The 25636-nt window shown below is 33.2% G+C and overlaps 1 protein-coding gene across 1 annotated transcript in view; it reads right to left on the bottom strand.

Moving 5' to 3' along the window:
* LOC138712564 (serine-rich adhesin for platelets) overlaps positions 1-25636 on the bottom strand; it is a 219829-nt gene that overhangs the window by 22871 nt on the left and 171322 nt on the right. Inside the window, exons 13-15 of the mRNA XM_069844488.1 lie at positions 24920-24993; positions 23254-23298; positions 20541-20665 (exon numbers count right to left, since the gene is read on the bottom strand). Coding sequence (XP_069700589.1) covers positions 20541-20665; positions 23254-23298; positions 24920-24993 — 244 coding nt within the window. The remainder of the gene's footprint in view (positions 1-20540; positions 20666-23253; positions 23299-24919; positions 24994-25636) is intronic.

The raw sequence follows: 25636 nt of genomic DNA, 5'->3' as shown, positions 1-25636 counted from the left end.
CAATCTAGATGAGCCAATGAACGGGTCACAGAGCACACTTATACCCAATCTTGTGTATGCACAGACACACTCAAGATTGATTCACAGTGTTGAAATTCTTAAATTGCGTGGCTATTTGGAATCACATGCACCTTTGTAGGAGCTTCTTTACTTAAAATAATTTCCAGGAATAAGATTAGCAAGTTACCCAATGTAATTTCCTAAATAGCTCTTTACAGATATACTAGATAGAGAAGAAAGATCAGCCGGAAGTTTCCGAGGAATGGAAACAGAATGTCATAGACACTAAAGTTTAGACCTTGTCAGTCAAGAAGAGATGACTGTTTATAACAGTAAGTTCCGTATTTCAAAAAAAGATAAATAAGAATTTCTCCCTGTATAACAATGGATCAGAAAACGACATGGCGTAAACAAGTTTGTCAGATCATTAGAAGAGAAAGACATTTGTTTCCGGCAGTTGATAGATGAGAATGCCACGAATACGGTGTCGTACGTACAGAATTGTTATGAATGGGAAACTGATGCATAGGACTTTTTATTGACTCCAGTTTAACATGGGAAAAACATATCGAATATATATGCACAAAATTATCAAGAGTTACTTATTTATTAAAGAAATTAGTGACTTGCGTTTCTCAAAATTATTTAAGATGTGCCTACTTTTCGTTCTTTCAGTCGATAATTAGGTATGCCTTAATTTTTTGGGGAAATGGTAGCAAAATTGAGAGTGTCTTGATTTTGCAAAAGAAAGCCATTAGAATTCTATATCAATCAAACTATCTTGAACATTGTCGACCTCTTTTCAAACAATCACAGATATTAACTGCCATAAATTTATATATATACTACCTAGTCCTTTGCACTCGACAAAATATAGACAATTACTCATTAATAGCCAATATACATGATCATGAAATTAGAAATAGTGAACAAATTAATATTCCATACTGTAGATTACATAAAACTAGTACAACTTTTTCTGTCACGGGGATGAAATTATATAATAAGCTTCCGAGTCAATATTATAAGTTACCAACCAATAGTTTCAAAGCTAGATTTTATAATTGGCTTTTAATTAATACTTTCTACTCTGTAGATAAGTTTCTTAACATAAATTCATACGAAATTGTTTTTAATAAATAAAGTTATTTACATTTATTTATAAATATTACATTAAGAGTGAAGTGTTTTCATTAATTTTTTATTTTCAAAATGTTTTCTGTTTTCATTCTAATTAAACTTTATTGTTTTCAATTGTATGTCTTTTCAAATCCGTGTTTTTTTTGTGACGAAGCCTATCTCTGTATGTTTAATGGCTTAATAAATTGAATTGGATTGAATTGAATTGAATTGAATTGAATTGAATTGAATTGAATTGAATTGAATTGAATTGAATTGAATTGAATTGAATTGAATATGGAAGAAGCAAGGAACATGGACTGTGTCTTGCAAAAAAAAAACCGAAGAACTATCGATAACAGCTATTCTCTAGCGATTCGTAGTAATATGTTATAGTGAGTTGTTATTGTTATCAATGGAGAGCGATTGTTAGGCACTAAGATGTTTCAGGCTCTTGAAAAGAAAAGAAAATCCGCAAAAAAAAGACAGTAAAATAATATGATTTGTTGTTTAAGGGATCACTCATGAAGCAGCTAAGTCGGGAGATAATGGAATAGTGTGGCTAGTTTGTTTTCCCCCCTCCATTGCATAGTCCACACCTGTGGAGTAACGGTTAGCGCGTCTAGCCGCGAAACCAGGTGGCCCGGGTTCCATTCAATATTTAGAGTGCCCATAAAATAACGTATTTTAATGTGTTGTAAGATTAGCAGTAATTGATTCTAAACATACCTACGTCTAATGATTTACTTACATAAGCATATCTAGAGTGTGATAAGATGGATTGGAAGTAATAAAATTCCAAGAAACAAATTACATAACTTTTTGTTACTGCATACTTTATTAATTTTATCTTTCCGCACAATTATTTATAATATTGCACAAGCATTCCGCAATTTTCACAAATATAATTTTGTCTCGGTAGCTCATGTAGTAGCATGTCGGTTCCACTGTATAACCGAAACGTCTCGTATTCGATCCCAGGTAAAATATTTTTGTATTTAAAAAATAGGCTTAGTATTTCAAAACAGGCTTAAGGACTTTACTAATAGACGGTAATTATACACAGTATTTAAAGAGTGTAAATTATATTTTGTTATTGAAGTGTTGTATCAGTGAAGAATTATGTTGTGTCAGTGAAGTGTGTTGTGTAAGTGAAACGTGTTCCTGTCAGTGAAGCTTTATAGTTTATAGTGGCAGTGAAAAGTATTTGAACAGTGAAATGTTTTTGAAGTGTTAGTGAAATCAGGATAGAATCAGTGAAATGTGTCGTAGTTCCAGTGCAGTGAGTGAGTTGACATGAAATGAGTGTAGTGTTGAAAGGTACTTTTGCAGATATGAACATACAATACTCGTGGGTTTTAGTTCGTAAGATACAAATTAGATTTATTTTAAATGTTATTTTAAGTGATCGTGCTTCATTTAATTTAGGATATTCCTTGTTATTATTATTATTATTATTATTATTATTATTATTATTATTATTATTACTTACAAATGGCTTTTAAGGAACCCGAAGGTTCATTGCCGCCCTCACATAAGCCCGCCATCGGTCCCTATCCTGTGCAAGATTAATCCAGTCTCTATCATCATATCCCACCTCCCTCAAATCCATTTTAATATTATCTTCCCATCTACGTCTCGGCCTCCCCAAAGATCTTTTTCCCTCCGGTCTCCCAACTAACATTCTATATGCCTTTCTGGATTCGCCCATACGTGCTACATGCCCTGCCCATCTCAAACGTCTGGATTTTATGTTCCTAATTATGTCAGGTGAAGAATACAATGCGTGCAGTTCTGCGTTGTGTAACTTTCTCCATTCTCCTGTAACTTCATCCCGCTTAGCCCCAAATATTTTCCTAAGCACCTTATTCTCAAACACCCTTAACCTATGTTCCTCTCTCAGAGTGAGTGTCCAAGTTTAACAACCATACAGAACAACCGGTAATATAACTGTTTCATAAATTCTAACTTTCAGATTTTTTGATAGCAGACTAGATGATAAAAGCTTCTCGACCGAATAATAACAGGCATTTCCCATATTTATTCTGCGTTTAATTTCCTCCCGAGTGTCATTTATATTTGTTACTGTTGCTCCAAGATATTTGAATTTTTCCACCCCTTCGAAGGATAAATCTCCAATTTTTATATTTCCATTTCATACAATATTCTGGTCACGAGACATAATCATATACTTTGTCTTTTCGGGATTTACTTCCAAACCGATTGCTTTACTTGCTTCCAGTAAAATTCCCGTGTTTTCCCTAATCGTTTGTGGATTTTCTCCTAACATATTCACGTCATCCGCATAGACAAGAAGTTGATATTATTATTATTATTATTATTATTATTATTATTATTATTATTATTATTATTATTATTATTATAATTATTATTATTATTGATTATTGTTAGTATTAATTATTAGTATTATTATTAATTGTATTTTAATTAATAAGTTTATCGTTGTCATTATTGAGTGTAATTAGGTACCCACTGCCACCGGGTATATACCCATTGCAGTGTGAATAAATACACATACACATACATACATACATTTGTACGTTTTTGCGACAATTATTTATTTTCTAGGTTAGACATTGGTAGGAGGACCATGCCTTATGTCGATATAGATTTTGTTACTCTGACAGTGAAAAATTAAAGAAGGGAAAACAATTATAGATACAAATAATCAAATCTAAATATGTTTTTTTTTTTAGTTCAATGGGAGGGTTCAAACCCGGTACCCCCCTCTTGTGTACGTCCCTGTTTCTTCCCTATTATCTGTATACAATATTGTTCCTGGCTCTCAGATAAACAATCCGCACATGCTGTGCTTTTACGATCGGTTTAAAATAGATCTAGTAGCTAATCAAAAGTTCATGAGGAATGAAGTCAGTAAACATTTTGGTGCTCCGTACACCCAAACAGGCTGTGGAAGTTTCGGTCTATTTCAGTCACAGTAAAGAACTGAAAGCAATCAACTGAACATGGGTCAAATAACGTTGTAATTAATATACAGCTTTATATTACTGCGTGTCAGACAAACAAATATGTTCTCTCAGAATGGCACAACTCAATAGTGAGGAACTCAGTAACGTGTATAAATATTGTGTGCCATGGATAAGACACAAACTTTCTCTTACACTTTTACGCATTTCTATTAATCAGATGTTTGTAGGATACCAGTTATGTTCTTGTTTGTTATGGACTTTCTTGGCGTACCCTTGAGCACAGTTACGGAAATGAAATAATTTATTATCCACCCAGAGTGAAGATAAAATTCTCAATTCCTCATCGGACAAAAGAAATTTTCGTACACCTAAAATTGATTTGTGGATTAAATAAAAGCATTAGATCGCTACAGTAGGAAAATTTGTTTGAAATTTTGGCTGATGAAACCTCAAATCAAAAACAATCGAAATTTACAATAATTTAAGCAAAGAAAATGTAATTCCAATTAATATTGAATCAGAATACACAAAGTAAAAACCTATCACTTGCGGAGTAGGTCAGGTATGCTCTATGTCGCCACTTTCATTCAATATACAGATTGGAAGGTAACCACTGAACCAAAATGAAACTGGTAATAGATCATGAGGAGAGGTTTGAAAAATCTAAATAAGTTTTTTTCCTAACATTTACAATTTTAGAGGAAATCGTTATGTCTCTATGAAACATTTGGCAACATCACGGCTACTGCAATAACTCTAGCAAGCATGGCCATCCCTCTCTTACCTTTGTGCGAGATCGTGCGTATTTGCTTGTTTTCCGCACAGAACCAATACGCGGTAAGTGTGAAATACCACATTCAGTATTCCCAACGTAACACACATAACAATTTCCCTCTTCTTACCGCTTAAGCGCGACATTCGTTTTACTGCTTTAGGCTTTTAACATATTATTTTTAGAGACGTTTAACATAGTAATAATTATAAATTGGAAACTTACCACTGCAATTTCACCTAAATTGCAATGTTAATTATTGTTTTTAAATATTTGCAAAAATTAAGTAAAGTCTACTACTCCACGAAACTTATTACATTCCTGATACAAGCAACATTAAGGAAGCCGTGAAAAAATCAACAAGATTCCAGATGTCGATGTTATTATTGCAATATGTTATATAAATAATATTGTTAAAATTTAAAATGAAAAATAAATCATTACATAACCTTAGCCTACCGTTTGTTTTAAGTCCGCATTTATAGACTGGGGGGAAAAAAGACAGACGTATATCACGGCCTGCTGGAGTATAGTAAACACAGAAAACATTTTATAGCAACAATGTTGAAGAAAGATATTTTGGTTTTCCGAAGTTGCCGTCATTAAACAGAAACCAACATGGAGATTTCATTGCAACTAATTAAAAATTCGTCTTTCTGGTATGTAATAAACGATCTTCGCACAAAATAATGTACGACACACGAGCGGTATGTTTGTTTTCATGTTCTCGGAAATTAAAAAATCTCATCTACGTTTCGCTTTTTCAATCTTTTCCTCGAACATGAAAACGTCAACATACCGCTCTTGTAACGTATATTACTATTCCCTCCCCCTCTGTTGTACTTAGTCGGAGACAAGTGGCAGTGCGCTACGCTGCAAGATTTATTTTAATGATTTTTGCAATTATTCAATTTAAATTCATGGGTAAACGGTTTAATTTCCTAAAAAAACTCAAGGCACTAACTATTCAGATTATTTTTACCTGTCTGCTTGTATAGCAATCAGCCATTTCTCTAGGGCCATTACCGCAATAGAGCGCTGCAAACATCGGGCAAAGACTATTTTTTTTTCCTGCTTAACGGTGCTTCATCGAAGGGAAAGTGTAATACGAGTTTTGTTATATTTAACATGTAGAATCACCTCTCAAATTTTTGTGCTTCGGTCTCCTTCCACCCTGTATTTACATTAACGCTGTCATCAGACATTGGAGAAAATATTAAACTTTCAATCAGTAGCATTCTTGATATCTTATTACAGTGAAGTCCCGAATTTGTAGACCAAGACATTTCATTTTTACTCGTATAATTTTCATCAATCTGCATATCATCATTTTCATCTTCATCAACATCATCATCAGAATCACTATTTTCTATTTCATCTGCTACTTCTTCAAACTCTTCTATTACAATAAGTATTTAATGAATTTCAATCTTAAGGCATATAAACTTGCAAATGTTTATTTGCTATTTAATAACAATATATGAACGTTTTCGCCGTCTAGGGCATCTTCAGATATAACAAAACATATTATCTGGACCTATAATAGTATATTATGCAAATAACAAGGAAAATAGAGAACAATATATGTGATACATGAAATTCATGAGCTTTATGTAGATATAACATGATACAGGATGAATATTGAGATAATCTTTGAATTTGAACTTAGACTGGACGAATGTGTTATTTTATACATATAGCTCATGTTACAATAATATACAATGTTTAAAATTTGTCAGTGATGTTAATTTTAAAATTTACAATGATGATAATAAAATATTTAAAGTAATCATGGCTAAAAGTCGTCGTAAGTTACAAGATAGTATGCGTAGTTAATGTTCTTGTGTTTTGTAATTATTTCGCTTAGAGAGGCCGTTGGCATTTGAATGAATGTTGTTTGACGTTGATGACTACTTTACAATTGATATACAGTGATTAATTTAGTCAATGTTAAAATTTAAATTCTATAATGAAGATAATAATTATCTTTATTATAAAATAAAAAAATAAAATAAAATAAAATAAAAATTTAAATTTTAACATTGACTAAATTAATCACTGTATATCAATTGTAAAGTAGTCATCAACGTCAAACAACATTCATTCAAATGCCAACGGCCTCTCTAAGCGAAATAATTACAAAACACACGAACATTAACTATGCATACTATCTTGTAACTTACGACAACTTTTAGCCATGATTACTTCAAATATTTTATTATCATCATTGTAAATTTTAAAATTAACATCATTGACAAATTTTAAACATTGTATATTAATTGTAACATGAGCTATATGTATAAAATAAAACATTCGTCCAGTCTAAGTTCAAATTCAAAGATTATCTCAATATTCATCCTGTATCATGTTATATCTACATAAAGCTCATGAATTTCATGTATCAGATATATTGTTCTCTATTTTCCTTGTTATTTGCATAATATACTATTATAGGTCCAGATAATATGTTTTGTTATATCTGAAGATTCCCTAGACGGCGAAAACGTTCATATATTGTTATTAAATAGCAAATAAACATTTGCAAGTTTATATGCCTTAAGATTGAAATTCATTAAATACTTATTAATAATTTACCAGGCATATTGATATATTAAAATGAATTGTAAATTATTTCTTCTATTACAGTCTCTTCTTCTTCTTCTTCTTCTTCTTCTTCTTCTTCTTCTTCTTCTTCTTCTTCTGACAGACCAGCTACTTCTTCAGTTTCACTCTCACTCTCATTCTGTATCATATGAATCACTTCAGCAATATGTTCCTGATTATAAAACGAAATTAAATTACCTGAGTATAAATGTTATTACCAGGGAAAGGATTTATATGTAAATACATATTTACTTATAAAGCTAATATAATTTATATTTTGCATTATCTTTATGTTTCACAATGTGTAGGGTTGAAAAATCCTACTTTTATTTTCCATATTTTTCCATATTTTAGAGTTTAGTACATATTTTCGTTAATTTCCATATATTTTCCATATTTCATATAAAACAGTCCATATTATATTAGGTTTAACAATAAAACAAAACAAAATTCCATTAACTTTTAAAAATACATTTCAACAATAGAGATTTAAACACATGTTCAGTAATCCCTTTAACATCAGAGTTATTTGAAAATTAGCAGTCCTATCAACAATGGGAAAGTAAGTTACAAAACTGTATTAATTTAATTTAAAATTTTTAACAGACTTCAGTTGTGCAGCTCAACAGTTAAATGCCAGTCAGAGTACACATAGGTTCAGTTTTGTAAATCATACCATAAAGACGGTAAATATGCCAAAAGTACGTCATTCAGTCAATTTAAAATCAAAACTAACAAGTTACATTTCAGAATTTAAAGAAGATGGTTTATCAACTGACAATAAAATATTATTTTGTAATTTGTGTCAGTGTGCAGTATCATCTACACAAAAGTTCCTGGTGCAACAACACATTACAACTAGTAAACATCAGGCCAACAAACAACTAAATTCCAAGCAGAGACAATTGTTTTTAACACAACCAACAACATCGAATGTAAGATCTGAGTTTAACATCGACCTGTGCCGTTCTCTCATCTCTGCTGATATTCCTCTCTACAAACTAAAGAATAAGGTCTTCAGGGAATTCCTTGAAAAATATACTCAACATACAATCCCGGATGAGTCAACACTTAGGAAGACGTATGCTCCATCCATCTACGATGAGACAATACAGAAGATAAGAGATGAAATTAAAGATAGTTCAATTTGGGTTTCCATTGATGAGACTCCCGACAAAGAAGGTAGACTTGTTGGTAATGTAGTTATCGGTTTGTTAAGTGAACAATATTCTGAACGAATTCTTTTACATTGTGATGTTCTAGAAAAGTGCAATAACAAAACTATAGTTAAACTGTTCAACGAAGCTATGGGTATCCTGTGGCCAAAGGGTATTATGTACGATAATGTGTTATTCTTTATTAGCGATGCTGCCCCTTATATGGTCAAAGCTGGACAAGCATTATCTGTTGTATATCCTAAATTGACTCATTTTACTTGTGTGGCGCATGCATTTCATCGTGTGGCAGAAGTGGTCAGAGACAATTTCCCTAAAGTAGATTTGTTGATTTCATCAGTGAAAAAAGTATTTCTCAAAGCTCCCAGTAGAGTTAACGTGTTGAAAGAAATGTACCCTGAAATTCCATTGCCACCAAAGCCAATTTTAACTAGATGGGGTACATGGCTAGAAGCAGTTGAATATTATGCCGAACATATAGACTCTATTAACAATGTTCTCCTTGCATTGGACTCTGAAGATGCAGTCTCAATTGATACTGCGAAAACAGTTACCTGTGACATAAGTGTGAAGAATGACTTAGCTCACACACATTCAGCATACATTTTCATGCATCATAAAAACGCTCAAAAGTCTCCAAAATAGGCACCTTTCACTATCTGAAAGTTTTGAAATTATAAATAGTACTGTGGAACAACTGAATCGTGGTAGAGGTAAAGTTGCAGATGCAGTAAGAGCTAAGGTGGACACTGTACTTTCAAAAAACCCTGGATATGAAGAACTACAAAAGGTTGTTGCTGTGATGAGTGGTGAATCAACAGTGAAGATTAACTTGGACTTATCCCCAGCAGACATTGTGAAATTGAATTATGTACCAGTTACTTCTTGTGACGTCGAACGCTCTTTTAGTCAGTATAAATCTATCCTCAGAGACAATAGAAGAAGATTCACTTTTCAGCACTTGAAAGAAATGTTTGTAACCTATTGTTATGGTAACAGACAATAAAAATTGTGTTTTGTTGAAACTACATTGGAAGATAAGGTACGTCCATTATATTTTTTGTTTAGTTTGATTAAAATGTACCAATATTTAACGTACATAGTCATTTTTTTATAATTTTAAGTCCATATTTAATTCCATATTTTGGTAAAAATCCATATTTAATTCCATATTTTGGTAAAAATAACTACATATATATTTACATATTTCATATATTTTTAGTCCATATAAATCCGTTCCCTGGTTATTACGAATTGAAGGGTACACGGAAATAACGATTAAAGTCCATTTTAGAAAGTTTCGAGAAAAACGAATTTTAAAGTTTAAGCACTTAATACTTTGTTATGTGTGTATTTAATAGAAATTGACGTAGTGGAATGTCAAGAACGATTATTTCTTATTACTAGCTAGACCACATGATAGTACTTTCTTTCCACTATAAGATAGCATTATTAACTCAATTTCGATTTTTGATGGACCTTGATCGTTTTTCCTGTGTACCCTTCAATTGTATTCGGCAAGATAATCCCAATGCGAACAACTGTAATTGTGAACAACTAAATGATCGACGTTATAACAATCAAATTGAGAAAAACAGTCGAATCGAAGCAGGGATGTTATGTTTTATTTAACGACTATCGCAACTGCAGAGGTTATATCAGCGTCGCCGGATGTGCCGGAATTTTGTCCCGCAGGAGTTCTTTTACATGCCAGTAAATCTACTGACATGAGCCTGTCGCATTTAAGCACACTTAAATGCCATCGACCTGGCCCGGGATCGAACCCGCAACCTTGGGCATAGAAGGCCAGCGCTATACCAACTTGCCAACCAGGTCGACTCGAAGCAGAGATGATAGGAATAAAAGTTCCCTTGAAATAAAAACAAATGAACATTTGAAGTTATAACAACACTTGATTTTGAAGTCTTTTTATCTTTTTTATCTATAATTTTGAACATATTTAATTTTGTTGTAAACTATTTTACTTACAAATAATAATTAATTGTGCAATTATTGTAATTAATATTATTTTTGTTGCATGATAAGACTGCTAATCTGACGTATTCGTTTTATTGTTGTTACATAGAAACAGAGACGATGCAAATAAAACAAATGAACGTAAGAGGAAAAAAAATACTATCACTTATTAATTTTGAGCAGCATGCTTTCAACTATTACTGTAATTCCAGTCTCATTGGTCAGTCTAGCTTCAATGAGCTCATTCATTGGCTGAGAAACATAGGATTATCAATGTAGTTCGATTGCCATTGGTCAATTGAGCATCAGTAAGCTTAGTGATTGGCTGAGAAATTTTAGCATGAAATTGTCATCATAGTAATAATGATTACAATCATGGCGATTATGATAGCAAAAGAAGGGACTTTTTCTCATGTTAAGGACATCTGAACTCCCTCTCATTCTTCAGGCCATCTGGCAACCCTATTTTGCAAGCGGCAACGGGCCCGATTCAGATGTGTGGTCGTCAGTAAACAAACGTGCACTCACTCATCCGCGGGGCCTGTCTGTCACTGCTCGGAGATCCCAAATAATAAACGAAAAGCGGCCAGAAATAACTGTGGGCAGTTCTTCGGGTTGTGAATAGGGCAGTGCTGTTCCGAGGCGGGAGCGTTGACTTCGCTTCCAAACTTCCGGATTTGCAGCGCAGGTGGCGGCTTGCTTGTTTTGTTTGGCCTCCGGGGGTCTCTAAGGTCAGCCGTACGCTGATTGTTTTAACTTCCAGTAAAAATAATGCAAGTTTGACATTTACGTAAGCTACGAGATTGCTTGGGAAGGCCGAGTACATCGAAAGCGCTCTGAACTAGCGGCTGGCAACCGATACAGTGCGCCACTGACGTAAACTCACGCCAAAGTTAAAGGTTCCGGTTCCGATGAATGTTAATAACGCTATAAAACGAAGCTTAGCGAAGCGTAATTTCATATCCCTCGAAGTCTGTATCGGACGTTTTCGCTCGAGCGCCAAGTAGTTCATAGCATAATCCGATAGGTAGCGCACTTGCATGATGGGTAAAATTGTCACGAGCGATAAATCCTCGAACGGTATAAGCCGAGCGTTAGGCATTCATTCTTGTTACAGTGATGAACTGTGTAGTAACATCATAGATGTTTATCATTTCAAAACTTTGCAGTGTTTAACTAACCTCTTCATAGTACAACTACAAAACTTGCTTTAAAATGTAATATAAATGTTGTAGGTAAATGTTTTTTTTTTCTTTTTCCACCTAGGAGTGATTTTTTTTTGCCACATCTGATAGATGTTATTGGATGTAAATGTAATTATTATAAACGGAGAACACAATCACGATAATTCAAGAACTGTATCAAGTTTTCTAGTAATAATAATAATAATAATAATAATAATAATAATAATAATAGTAATAATAATAATAATAATAATAATAATAATAATCTCTAATAATTAATGTATCAATCTTTGCGTCTGTAACAGTTGTGCAACATGATTATTCGTTTTATTATATTTTCTGTGACGTTATCTCTGTACTAATACTGTATTGTTATTAATCTACTGCTATATTAATAATATTTTGTAAAACGTTTCTACATTGTCGCAGTAACTTATATAGGCGGAACACTATGTATGGACCTATCATATTATATATGTGGTAAATCAAATATTGAATAATTATTAATTAGCAATAATAACTGTATATCGAAGTTTTCCATACTATTTTATTTATAACTTCATGTTCCTGTTTTGGTACGTTCCATTATACGTTTGTCATAAACGCAGAAAATAAAGCCTTATTTTTACCGTGTGAGCAAAACGTATGTGTATATTATCTGTCGCCTTCCATACAAGATAAGACATGTCGGTGAGATGACCTGTACTGTGCTTCTATTTATTACGAGCGTATCACGACCGATCGTATCTCACTCGAGGGTGCGACACTCGACCGAGTTCAAGCGAGCGATTTAATTCCAATGTAGCACTCTGGTGCACAGACACTTTATTGAAAGATGCGCTCGACCACGTTCTTAGTTAATGCAGCTATCTTGCTTTAACTTCCTCTAGGTCTTAAAGATGGCTCAGTGACGAAAAGACTGGCAACGGAGGAGTTCCGAGGTTGTCACATCTAATTATCCGTTTATTACTAATTTCTTACTATACTCATTCACTATTTTATCCCTGTAAATTATTAAAATATGCGATGGGGTATAATCCTATTTATTATTTCAGAAATATTCTTCTCCATTTCATTGTTCTGAGCATTCTTCCACAGAAGATTATCACCCACCATTGATATTGGAATTTTATAATACAGAAAGGAATTAAAGTTTTTTCTTAAGGATTTTGAATCGGAATATTTTTATTATTTGCTTATTGTTGGGGATATACGTATAACCTGAGTGTCGTATAAATATTATTTCTTGAGGATATTTGTTTCTGTTATTTTATCGTCCGTTTCATGAGTGAATAACTTGTTTATTTGCTGCGCATTTTGAATCTGAATAGAGTTGAGGGGTTCGGGCGTAAAACATGGTAACTGACACTTTGGTCAAAAATGAGATATGTAGCGTATAATATGGTATATTACATTCTGCGTCTAATATAGTAGTTAGTTTTCCAACATATCAACAGATGGCGGAAGTATACAGACTTTACTTTCCTGGCAACTATACAAACTGTTGCATGTAGATAAATGTTTACCTACCTAATAACTCCAAAACACTAAAACGTCACTTACCAGGCTTTACTCCCGAATCCCTCAGTTGTTCTCCGTCTCACTACGATTGTATATTCCCTAATAACTGAACTACTTTGTCATCTGTAGGGATTTTGAATCTGAGTATGACTGTGCTTTCTCTCACATGAAGTGTGTTATATGTTAAACATTTTTATGTGAATATGGTTGTGCTTCTCTCACTTGAAGTGTGTTGTATGTTAAGCATTTTTTTTAGAGTATGGTTGTGCTTTTCTCACTTGAAGTGTGTTGTATGTTAAGCATTTTTTTAGAGTACGGTTATTCTTCTCTCACTTGAAGTGTGTTGTATGTTAAGCATTTTTTTAGAGTATGGTTATTCTTCTCTCACTTGAAGTGTGTTGTATGTTAAGCATTTTTTTAGAATACGGTTATTCTTCTCTCACTTGAAGTGTGTTGTATGTTAAGCATTTTTTTAGAGTACGGTTATTCTTCTCTCACTTGAAGTGTGTTGTATGTTAAGCATTTTTTTAGAATACGGTTATTCTTCTCTCACTTGAAGTGTGTTGTATGTTAAGCATTTTTTTAGAATACGGTTATTCTTCTCTCACTTGAAGTGTGTTGTATGTTAAGCATTTTTTTAGAGTACGGTTATTCTTCTCTCACTTGAAGTGTGTTGTATGTTAAGCATTTTTTTAGAATACGGTTATTCTTCTCTCACTTGAAGTGTGTTGTATGTAAAGCATTTTTTTAGAATACGGTTATTTTTCTCTCACTTGAAGTGTGTTGTATGTTAAGCATTTTTTTAGAGTACGGTTATTCTTCTCTCACTTGAAGTGTGTTGTATGTTAAGCATTTTTTTAGAGTACGGTTATTCTTCTCTCACTTGAAGTGTGTTGTATGTTAAGCATTTTTTTAGAGTACGGTTATTCTTCTCTCACTTGAAGTGTGTTGTATGTTAAGCATTTTTTTAGAGTACGGTTATTCTTCTCTCACTTGAAGTGTGTTGTATGTTAAGCATTTTTTTAGAATACGGTTATTTTTCTCTCACTTGAAGTGTGTTGTATGTTAAGCATTTTTTTAGAGTATGGTTATTCTTCTCTCACTTGAAGTGTGTTGTATGTTAAGCATTTTTTTAGAGTACGGTTATTCTTCTCTCACTTGAAGTGTGTTGTATGTTAAGCATTTTTTTAGAGTACGGTTATTCTTCTCTCACTTGAAGTGTGTTGTATGTTAAGCATTTTTTTAGAGTACGGTTATTCTTCTCTCACTTGAAGTGTGTTGTATGTTAAGCATTTTTTTAGAGTACGGTTATTCTTCTCTCACTTGAAGTGCGTTTAAGTTAAGCAGTTTCTATTTGAATATGGTTGTATTTTCCCTCTTAATTCAATAACTTTATCATTTGTAGGAATTTTGGATCTGAGTATTGTTGTGCTCTCCTTCACATATTTTTAACAATGACGTATGTTAAGGACTTTGAATCTGAGTATGGTTATGGTTTCTTCCTCATCTGTAAAACAATGTCGTATGTTTGGATCTGAGCATGGTTGTGCTTTCTCTCACATATGTGTAACAATCTCCAATGGATCCCTCATTACCTATAACAATGTTATATATTAAGGCTATTTTATCTGAGTATTTTGTGCTTTGTCCTACATGTAAATAACTATATATCGTATATCAAATGAGTAGGATTGTGCGTTCATAACTGAATAAGTTTATCATTTGTAGGGATTTTGAATCTGAATATGTATTTTCTTTGTCTCACATGAATTGGGTTTTTATGTTAAGCTTTTTTTTCCCCCTCATTATTGAATGACTTTATTATTTTTAGACCGTTCGAATCTGAGTATGGTTATAGTTTGTCGCAAAACTGAATAACTTTGTTACTTGTAAGATATTTGGAATATGAATATGATTTTATTTTTTATCATATGTGAATAACTGTATTCTATGTTAAGGAGTTCTTATTTCAGTGTGATTATGCTTTACCTCTAAACTAAACATCTTTCTTATTTGAACCTGAGTATGTTTGTGCTTTGATTCATAACTGAATTACTTTGTTACTTGTTGGGCGTTTCGAATCTGAGTATGCTTGTTACTTAGTGTCGAAGTAGCGTTTCCTATTTTCCTTCTATTGATGTGACGCCTGTTAGAGCGGACTACCTCGTCAGAATTAAAAATTGATTTACTGTTCGTGACAAACTCAACTCTTTGCCAGTTCACGTGGTTATGTGTGTGGGTCGGAGAATCGATGTGTAATGAAAATGACCTGAATATAATCTCAAATGTCCAGTTATAGCTCACAAAGTAAGTTTGGTGCCTTCCTACAAAAATAGCATTTTTCGATCCCCGGCAGATAGATAAATTAGTTGTGAGAAGGTTTATTGAAATACTTAATACTTTCTCTATAATTATTATTGCTATGTCACCACCTGATCGATTCTGAAAAACATAGGTTAGGCCTACCTCTTTCTTAAAATCACTCACTAATTTTATGCCTCTTTTGTTATGATTGCTGGAATTTCTGTAGAAACAACTCAATAATCTCATTTCAAAATTCTACTAATTATATAAGTAGAGAGGAATGAATATGCTTCAATACTAATTTTGAATAACTAATTTATTTATTTATTTATTTATTTATTTATTTATTTATTTATTTATTTATTTATTTACTTATTTACTTATTTATTATTTACTTATTAACTTATTTACTTATTTACTTACTTACTTATTTACTTACTTATCTATCTATCTATCTATCTATCTATCTATCTATCTATCTATCTATCTATCTATCTATCTATCTATCTATCTATCTATCTATCTATCTATCTATCTATCTATCTATCTATCTATCTATCTATCTATCTATCTATCTATCTATCTATCTATCTATCTATCTATCTATCTATCTATCTATCTATCTATCTATCTATCTATCTATCTATCTATCTATCTATCTATCTATCTATCTATCTATCTATCTATCTATCTATCTATCTATCTATCTATCTATCTATCTATCTATCTATCTATCTATCTATCTATCTATCTATCTATCTATCTATCTATCTATCTATCTATCTATCTATCTATCTATCTATCTATCTATCTATCTATCTATCTATCTATCTATCTATCTATCTATCTATCTATCTATCTATCTATCTATCTATCTATCTATCTATCTATCTATCTATCTATCTATCTATCTATCTATCTATCTATCTATCTATCTATCTATCTATCTATCTATCTATCTATCTATCTATCCATCCATCCATCCATCCATCCATCCATCCATCCATCCATCCATCCATCCATCCATCCATCCATGTATTTATTTATTTATTTATTTATTTATTTATTTATTTATTTATTTATTTATTTATTTATTTATTTATTTATTTATTTATTTATTTATTTATTTATTTATTGCTATTAAGTTTGAAATGAATATAAATTAATAAATACAATGAAAGATGAACTAGCCAACTCCTGAATAAGTAAGACTCGTGCTCAATATCTTCCAATTTTATATTACTTTGAAATTACGACTTTGACAAATAGGAACATGTTGCTAGAAATAACTACGTGATTGCGAACAGATATTTGACATATATTTGCACAAAATTAATGGCAAACATCCACCGAAATCGTAAAGGTTCTAGGTGAAGTGAAATATATTAATTACCAGATTACAAAAACATTTCCTTTTTGATAATCCCGGGTTGAAGTCCCTACTTATAACAATATTATAGTGATTTTCTCAATCATAAATAATAATAAATAGCTGTAAATGTACATAGTCATTTACTTTTATTTGAAGCAAAGATACAGTTTCTGATTTGCAAGACTTGAATCCATTGCATTACATGGTGGACATGACTGCAGATTACTTACATATAACCACCCTGTGGCAATATATGGACAGGGTTATATGAGCTATAGATGGCAACATATCAGAAGTACACATTTCTGGGGATTGATCGGTAGATGGCAGAAAAAATGGGAACCCTGTTTTATGAACAAGGTAGCATTCATAACAGAGAGTCGCGATATGACTTTGCAATTAAAGATTCAATAAAAGTGTGCACAAATGAAACAGAATGTAGGTGGTGCTCTACTGAATATTTTGAGGTGGGCAATTTGGAATCTGCAAAGCCAGATTAAAGCGATGTGGATCTAACATTTCTATCGCTATCGCTTAATATTTTCCATATTAATAACAATTATAATTTAAATTAAATATTTACATTTAACATTTACAATTAGTAGGCTACTTGCATTTAATATTTACGTTTATTATTTACATGCCGATATAGACAGTCCATAATAGTTTGTTCACCTGTCCGATGTCAGTCGTATATTTTACATTGTCACAAAACAAAACGTAACAAAACATGCTATGAGTCAGAGCCTTTCATAACATTCGAAGAGTTAATAACAGTGCCTGCAGTACGATGGAGCAGTAACATCTTAATCTGACTGTGCAGACATCAAATTTCCTAGCTCAAAATGTTCAGAAGAGCCCTGTTTAATTTTTGCACGCTTTTACTGAATCATCCGGTATAAATACCCAAGAAAGGTGTTTTGTGCAATGCAGAAAGATAAATTGTATCTTACTTATATTCATAGTAAATGATTTAGCTCATGCGTGTATTTTAATTTTGAATAAAAATTTAAGTAAATGAACGCTAAATGGAGATATTTGTTGGAATATGATAAAAGAACTGGATTATTGCGAAACCCTTGAGACGTACAATTAGACAGTATGTACCGTCTCGGGCCACTATGATTGCGCCGCTTGTAACTGCGCCAAATGGGTTGCTGTATATCTGTATTGTGTTTGCGCCAGTAACTCAAACGTAATATGCAACTTTTTTGTTCATAGGTTGGTACAAAAAATATATTTAAGATGTTACGATACGATACGAAATCTTCGTTAGTGGAAGATATTGGCTGCAATTTTTTTTATTTTTTTTTTACACACTACCTGGACGAAATCTGAGTTTATTTCATCCGCCTCACCAGCAAGCCTAAAGCAGTTTTTTTTCTTCTTTCATTTTTTTTCTAAGTTTTCTTTTTGTTTATCTTATTTCTGTTTTTCTGATTTCCTTAAACTAGTACGTACACAACACCCATGCCCGAGTCGGGACTCGAACCCACAACCCTTCAGGCCAAGCGATAAAGACATGCCGTGCCTCTACCGCTTGCTCCATCCAGGCTGGCATAATTCAGTTACAGCTTCGTGAACTTCAAGTAAGGTTGTTGGTAGTTTCGTCATATGGTGACGTCGTTCTCTGTATATTGCTTCTCGTAATAGTTTGTCAGTGAACTGCAATATACTAGCACAAAGCTCTGAATTGTCATTGAATGTTGTAGATATTATGATGCCTGGTTTTTCACTTAAGTCACTAGTCGCTTTCCGTTTACACGACGCAAGTATTTTTTGCCGTACGAGATCTCTTTCATTACTTTGGTGATTATGGCCGCCTACAATTTTCGTTTCTCTGTTTAAGATTTTTATTTTGGCAGGACAATTCTTCACTGTACAACGCCAACGTATACGTCCATCTACATATGTTTACACCTTGCAAAACTTCAAACCATCTGTTACAAGTAAGGCCTGTCCTCTATTGCTGCACCTTTGGACTACCTCCATGACAACCTCCACTAGTCACTAGTCTCCCTCACAATGTTTGTGCCCTCCGACTCAATATGCTTACTACTGAAACAAAACACGTCACCTGTGTATTGTGCACTAGTAGATTTCGTGCGCTACCAACTTAAGAAAAATGAAAATTCTTACCCAAAACTGTCGTTGGCGCAAACCCTTTACCCTTAAATATGACCGTACATTTCAATTGCAAATTTTAATAACAAATCTGTAGCCGAAATTTTTCTGGTAATTTTCGATTTTCCAAAAATAATTGGTCCTAACATATATAATTAACCACCCTGAAACCGAAAATCGCATTTTTTAAATTTTTGTTTGTATGTCTGTCTGTATGTTTGTTACCTTTTCACGCAATAATGGCTGAACCGATTTATATGAAAATTGGAATATAAATTAAGTTCGTTGTAACTTAGATTTTAGGCTATAAGGCATTCAAAATACTTTATTTAAAAGGGGGGTTATAAGGGGGCCTGAATTAAATAAATCGAAATATCTCGCTTATTATTGATTTTTGTGAAAAATTTTACATAACAAAGGTTTCTTTAAAAATGATTTCCGATAAGTTTTATTCTTTACAAAATTTTGATAGGATTGATATTTAATGAGATAAATGAGTTTGAAATTAAAATAACGCCATCTAAGACGGTGCAATGAATTAAGAACAAATGACTTCGTCTATAAGGGGCCTTGGACAACAACAATCGAAACAGGGGCCTTGGACATTAACAATCGAAAGCTATTAAACATAACCTACAGAGAATGTTTCTGTATGAAGTAATATCGGAAGCTAAATTAACCGATTTGTATAATTAATTATTATTTCACCATTGGAAAGTGTAGTTTCTCTAGATGGACATAATCCTATAATGTTATTACAGTAACGTCTGAGTAAATCGAGGACAGGTAAGATTAAAATAGCTTCTTATGCACAGAAAATTTGATAGGCTATTTTGTACATTCGTTTTCTGTATTTCTTAAAATAATATTTATGTACACTCATTTTATTCTCAGAGAATTAACGAACAACGAGAGTGTAAACTGATTTAGTATGCAATAATAGTATGTTAACTTAGCAATCCATTATTTTATAATTCAAATTTTAACTATGCTCAATTGAATCCTGTTAAAATACATAAAATATATATGCAATAAATGAAATGCAAAAAAAAATGGGTAATGAGCGAAGCAGATTATCTTGCGCTGTTGTAAAAGTTGTTCCCTGGATCAAACGTCCTATTTTAATTATGTAATTACTTTATATTTATTTTTAACAGGTGCAGCGGAGCGCACGGGTACGGCGCAAACGCATTGCACCCGTACCGTCTTGACGACAGAAACCTTTATTATGGTCAGCAGCTTTGTGATAACTGATGGGAAAGGAACGAAGTCTCTGTGAACAGTGCCCATGTTTGTGTACACAAGTTCAAGCTTACTAATAGATAGTTTTTACCAATTGTAGCTTATCAGAAGACATCAGTTCGTTTCTATGGATCGTCACAGACACCTGAAAACTTAATAGTTTTTTTTTTTCTAGTACTATACAGTATACCTCACCTGTAATGTTTCTCCCTCGCGAAGAAGCCACTCCTGACGTCGTTCCAGTTCTCGAATTCGGGCTCTCAGTTCTGCCACCAGTTCCTCCTGAGGTCCGCCTGACTCCTCGCTGACCTCCTGCTCCCCTAACGTGACACACACACAGGAACACCGACTCCATTAGTCGTTGAATCAAAGTTCAAGAATGTTATAAATATTTTTGAGCGCTTCTGTATATAAAGAAGCGATTTAGCGTTGCCAAATATCAATTACAACTTCAACCTTGGTACCGTCAACTTTATGTATTTACCACATAGTACTGTGAGACACTAGACTCACCAGAGGTACTAAACAACATTTAAGGGATACTAGGACTGAATTTTTGGCGAAAATAGTAAAAATATATATTTTTTTTACATAAATAACTACCTTATACATTTATTTAACATTCCGTCCTATATTTAGTCTCCGCCTACTACTTTTAAAAGTCTAGCGACCATTTTTGAAAAGTCACACTTACTAAAAATTGTGTTTTCTCAAAACTACGTTTTTTGGTCAATAATAAAGTTCCTAGCGGCTTCCATTTGCTCCGATTTGCATAAAACTTTGCAAGAATACTCAGCATATTGCAATACACAAAGCTGTACATGGAATCAGCTCTTCACTGAAAACTTTTCGTGATATGAATTTTTAACTTCTAGAAGTTAACCTCTTCCCTTACTATATATTTTACCAGTTTTGTGGAAAAAAGTGTCATATTTTTTTTATTTTTGTTTAGAGGTAATTTAATATTACAGAACCACTGTACATCACTAATTTTCTTACATACCTAAAAATCACTATGAAATAGACATACATTCTTACCCGAATTATTATCCCGAGTTATCTCGTGCACCTTGATTCCAGCTCTGGTAGTTTTCCCACTTTGATTTTCTCCTGAACTAATTACCAACTTATGTTTTTTATGGATTAATTTATGAGGTACAAGCCAGTGCTGTTATCAAGGTGTTAAATGTTGCTTGTTGTGTGATAGACTCGAAAGCAGGGTTTTATGCACATTGACATTCCGAATAGTAGCATCTGCTCTTGTGTCGAATTTGATCGAATTATTTTCAGTATTTTGTGAACACTTATTAACATGCCGAATCGTCTCCTCGAATAAAATGTTGATGAGGTCATTATTAAAGAATAATTAAAAAAATTGAGAATTATCGTTATCAGAAACAATGTTAAAATTTCAGGGAATGGGGACCTCGAAGGTGCAGAAGAAATGGTGCCAGATGTCTTCTATTCAAATCACTGTCGAAAAGACGCGACATCAACTGATCTGAATTTGATTGTTGGTCTATAACTTCGTCTTCTGATACCGATGTTTCATTTCCTAATCTTCTACAGGAATATATTCCTGATCAAAAGTTTCGGAATCACTTACTTGATCCATCTTAACACAAAACAGCACAAAAAACACTAAACACAAACAGAAACCGACAAAACTAACTAGCATCTACTCACTACTGTGTGTGAATGCTATATGAGCATAGAATTCCACTCGCAAGGAAGAAGCACAAAACACACCACCAGATACAGCAATATCACTAACTTCTGTAGCAATCTAGTAAGGAAAAGGTTAATGGAAGGATGAAAACGTATATATTCGGGATAATAATTCTTAGCAGCGAAAATGGGACTCAAACGAGGGGTTAATAAATTTTGACAGAAATTAGCAACCCGAGTTAACTCGAGTTAATAAGGGAAGTGGTTAAAGAAAATTAACAAGCAAAAATTATGATTTGTAAGAAAATTTTTATCTCAAGAACCAGTTCTCAAATTTAAAAATCCATGCGCAGTTTTCTTTATCATGAAATGTAAGTCCTTCACAGAAAATGTTTTAAAGCAAAAACAATTCTGAAGCCGACAGGGATGTTTTGAATTTACGCATAATTTAATATCATTTAAATACGTGAAAATAACTAATGAATTAAACTTGATGAAATTTGGTACTGTTATTTAAACATACAGACACAACAAGCCCGCCGAATTTGAAAGAAATTAATAAAAAAAACTTCAAAAGCTTCAAAACTCAGTCTCAGTGTCCCTTAATGTTATTGACTCTCGGATGAGTTTGGCAAAGACTATGTGAGCCGTTCAGAGCAAAAGTAGTGCAAGTCAAAATTGGGTAATGAGGTTTAAAGTAAAAATTCTGTAAAATACAGCACAAAATAGCATTTAATATAGCCTTCTTGCTATCCACTGACTACTAATAGTTTAAATAAATTGAATATTAATTGCTACTTTGCGCTCTATTTTACAGAATGTTTACTTTAACCCTCATTACCTATTTTTGACTTACACCACTTCTGCTCTGAATGGCTCATGTGTATGGCTTTGTCAGTGTATCATAGCTAACTCTATTCCACTGAAGTCTGTAAGAGACAAGTTCAATTTACTTTACATTCTCATTAATATCGGCATTGAAAGAAGATGTTTTCATTATGAAAACTTATTTGTAAGTAAAGGGTTAGGGATCATACCGAAATTGTTGAAAACCAGAGAACGGGTTCTTTAGTCAAATCTCCAACCACATGATGATCACGCCTGTGCAAAGTACCTCTCAATAAAGAACTTTTGCAAAATAACTTTATTTCCGACAATTTTTTATAAAGTCTGTAGCAAATTACTTAGTTCAGACTTTGCAATTGTCAGTTACTCTATAATGTTTTTAACATTATCTTACCTTCATTGTGAACTTGTAGGTCGGTTTCTTCGCGCCTCAACCGTTCTATAACAAAATATGGAACCATAATTATTATCATATCTCTGATTGAGGTTCTGGCTGATATGTAAGGTGGGTGCTCCTGTTATGGCCATGTTCCTGATATGGCCACCCCCGTACTGTGAGTTAGTTAACAATCCGCTAAATTGTAGCAGCATCCAGTAAAAGGTCATCCTAGTATGTCACTTGATCGTTTTCCATCCAGTCAGGTTGAGCAATATGGCGTCAGTTGCCTGTTTTGCGGTTTTCATGTGACCTCTTCTTATTTTTCTCTGGTAAGTCTCCTTTGTTTTATGCATGTTTTTCAAAGACTTGTTTCATGAAAGCCATCGTACTCCATTCGGTTTTAATGTTCTGTTGATTGGTGTTGTCGTTGATGGCGTATCTTTTACGAGTTGTTCATAATCAAACGATTTTCGTGAAAGCTTACCTGCTCCTGATATGGCCATATCAAATGCACCATGGCCATATCAAGTTCATTTCACTTTTATTTTTTCACCTGACCTTTGCATGCCTTATAGCTGGGATTACGCAAAAATTTTATATTTTAAGAAAAACAACTTAATTTTTTATGGAAAAATCTGTTTTGACCACACTTTTGAATTATATGAAAGATTATTAAGTGTAATTTTTATTTATTTTACACCAAAATTATTTAATTTTAACACAACTGCGCTATAAAACTGAAAACAATCACCATTTGTAGAACATGGAACAAGGGTGGCCATATCATGTGCACATGTTCCTGGTATGGCCACTAGGTAGACCTTTGGAATTTGGGATTTTTTGGAAAATTAAAGCTATTTTTATGGGGAAAGGAAATTGTTTTAAGAAAGTCCATTAGACTGAGAACGAGTAAGAAAAAAGTGTTTTACATTTTTTTTCAAAATGGCAGCTAGAAAAATTTTCAAACCTTAGCATGGCCATATCAAGGACACCTACCTTACATCTATTATCAGGCAGTACATCTCACTTGACGATATGTGTCAGAGAAAGAACAATAATTGTGTGTATGCATCTAAAGTCTGAGTAGTGTAGCTAATCGGCGATGTATGCGATAGAGAGGGAAGGGAACTGGCCACCCTACCCTATTATCTCCTGGCCTAGTTGCCTCATAAGTAGTGCCTTGTTAGTATCACATGTGAGGTTCAGACCTCACAGTTGAATAAACAATTATTATCATTGCTACTATTGTCAATCTCTTTCAAGTACCTACTGACGCTTCAGACAATTTCATGCGTCCTTTTAGTGGACTGACGGTCACCATGCTGACCGTTGGATTCGTTGGTTGTGGGTTCAAGAACTGGCGAAACAAATCGTTTTCTGTGGGACACATCGGAGTTATCCGTTATTTAGCAATTGACAGTTGAAGTTAGCGCAATTTCTATCGAATCACACTTCCGCATAGACCTATTTAGGTAAAAAAAATGTAAGATAGTAAATGGCGCTGAGGCACATATTGGCAACACCGCGGAGAACTATCAAAGCCGTTCTCTTGGCAATTCCACTATAAAACATCAAGTAATTTAACATAATAAAAGTATCAGGCAATTTTGTATCAATTAATGCGTTTTAAATTGCAGTAAGTATTTGAACATTAGAAATAAAAAAATTAATGAATACTTACGTAACTCCTGCTTATGAGTTTTGGCAACGTCGTCGATTTTTCCTTCCAAGTTTTCAATGTCGCTTTCAAGTTTCCTGCAAAGCAAGCAAATTGAAATGTAAAATAACACTGCCATCATTACAGCCTATCTCGTCTCGATGCCCAACGAAACATAGGCCTACTGTATGTTTATGTGTAGCTCTATGAGTTGTATAACATACGGGTTTATGTTGGTAATCAAATGAAATGGTGACCAAGACATTCCTGGACGATTCGTGCAGCTCGTCTCAAACTATTCACAATGTTACATCTCCACATCAGACAGAGAAGCACAAAATGTTGTAAAGTTACGAAATTAAACTTTGAATGAAATATTATAGAAAAGATGAGTAGCCACGGTCTTTAGTAGAGAGCGCTCACTTCTCTGGAAAAACGACTTAAGTGTACGAGCTTAACTTTCACGTCACGTGATAGGATAGAATGACAACTTTATTTTCTCCAATAATTATGCTTCATTGTTTATTAATGTAACATTTCATCCATGTTGAATCTTTCGTACACTAATTTAACACTTCAGGACAATGGTACACAGATTACTCAACATACTCATGAGCCAACAACACTATAATGAAGAAGTGAACACAATCAAATACATAGCACAAGAAAACGGATACAATCCAAACATAATAGACTACATCATAAGGAAGACAAAACAAAAACTCAACAAACACAAAAACA

Source organism: Periplaneta americana, chromosome 13 (assembly GCF_040183065.1).
Source record: "Periplaneta americana isolate PAMFEO1 chromosome 13, P.americana_PAMFEO1_priV1, whole genome shotgun sequence".
Lineage (NCBI taxonomy): Eukaryota > Metazoa > Arthropoda > Insecta > Blattodea > Blattidae > Periplaneta > Periplaneta americana.
This window is presented reverse-complemented; position numbering and strand designations above follow the sequence as displayed.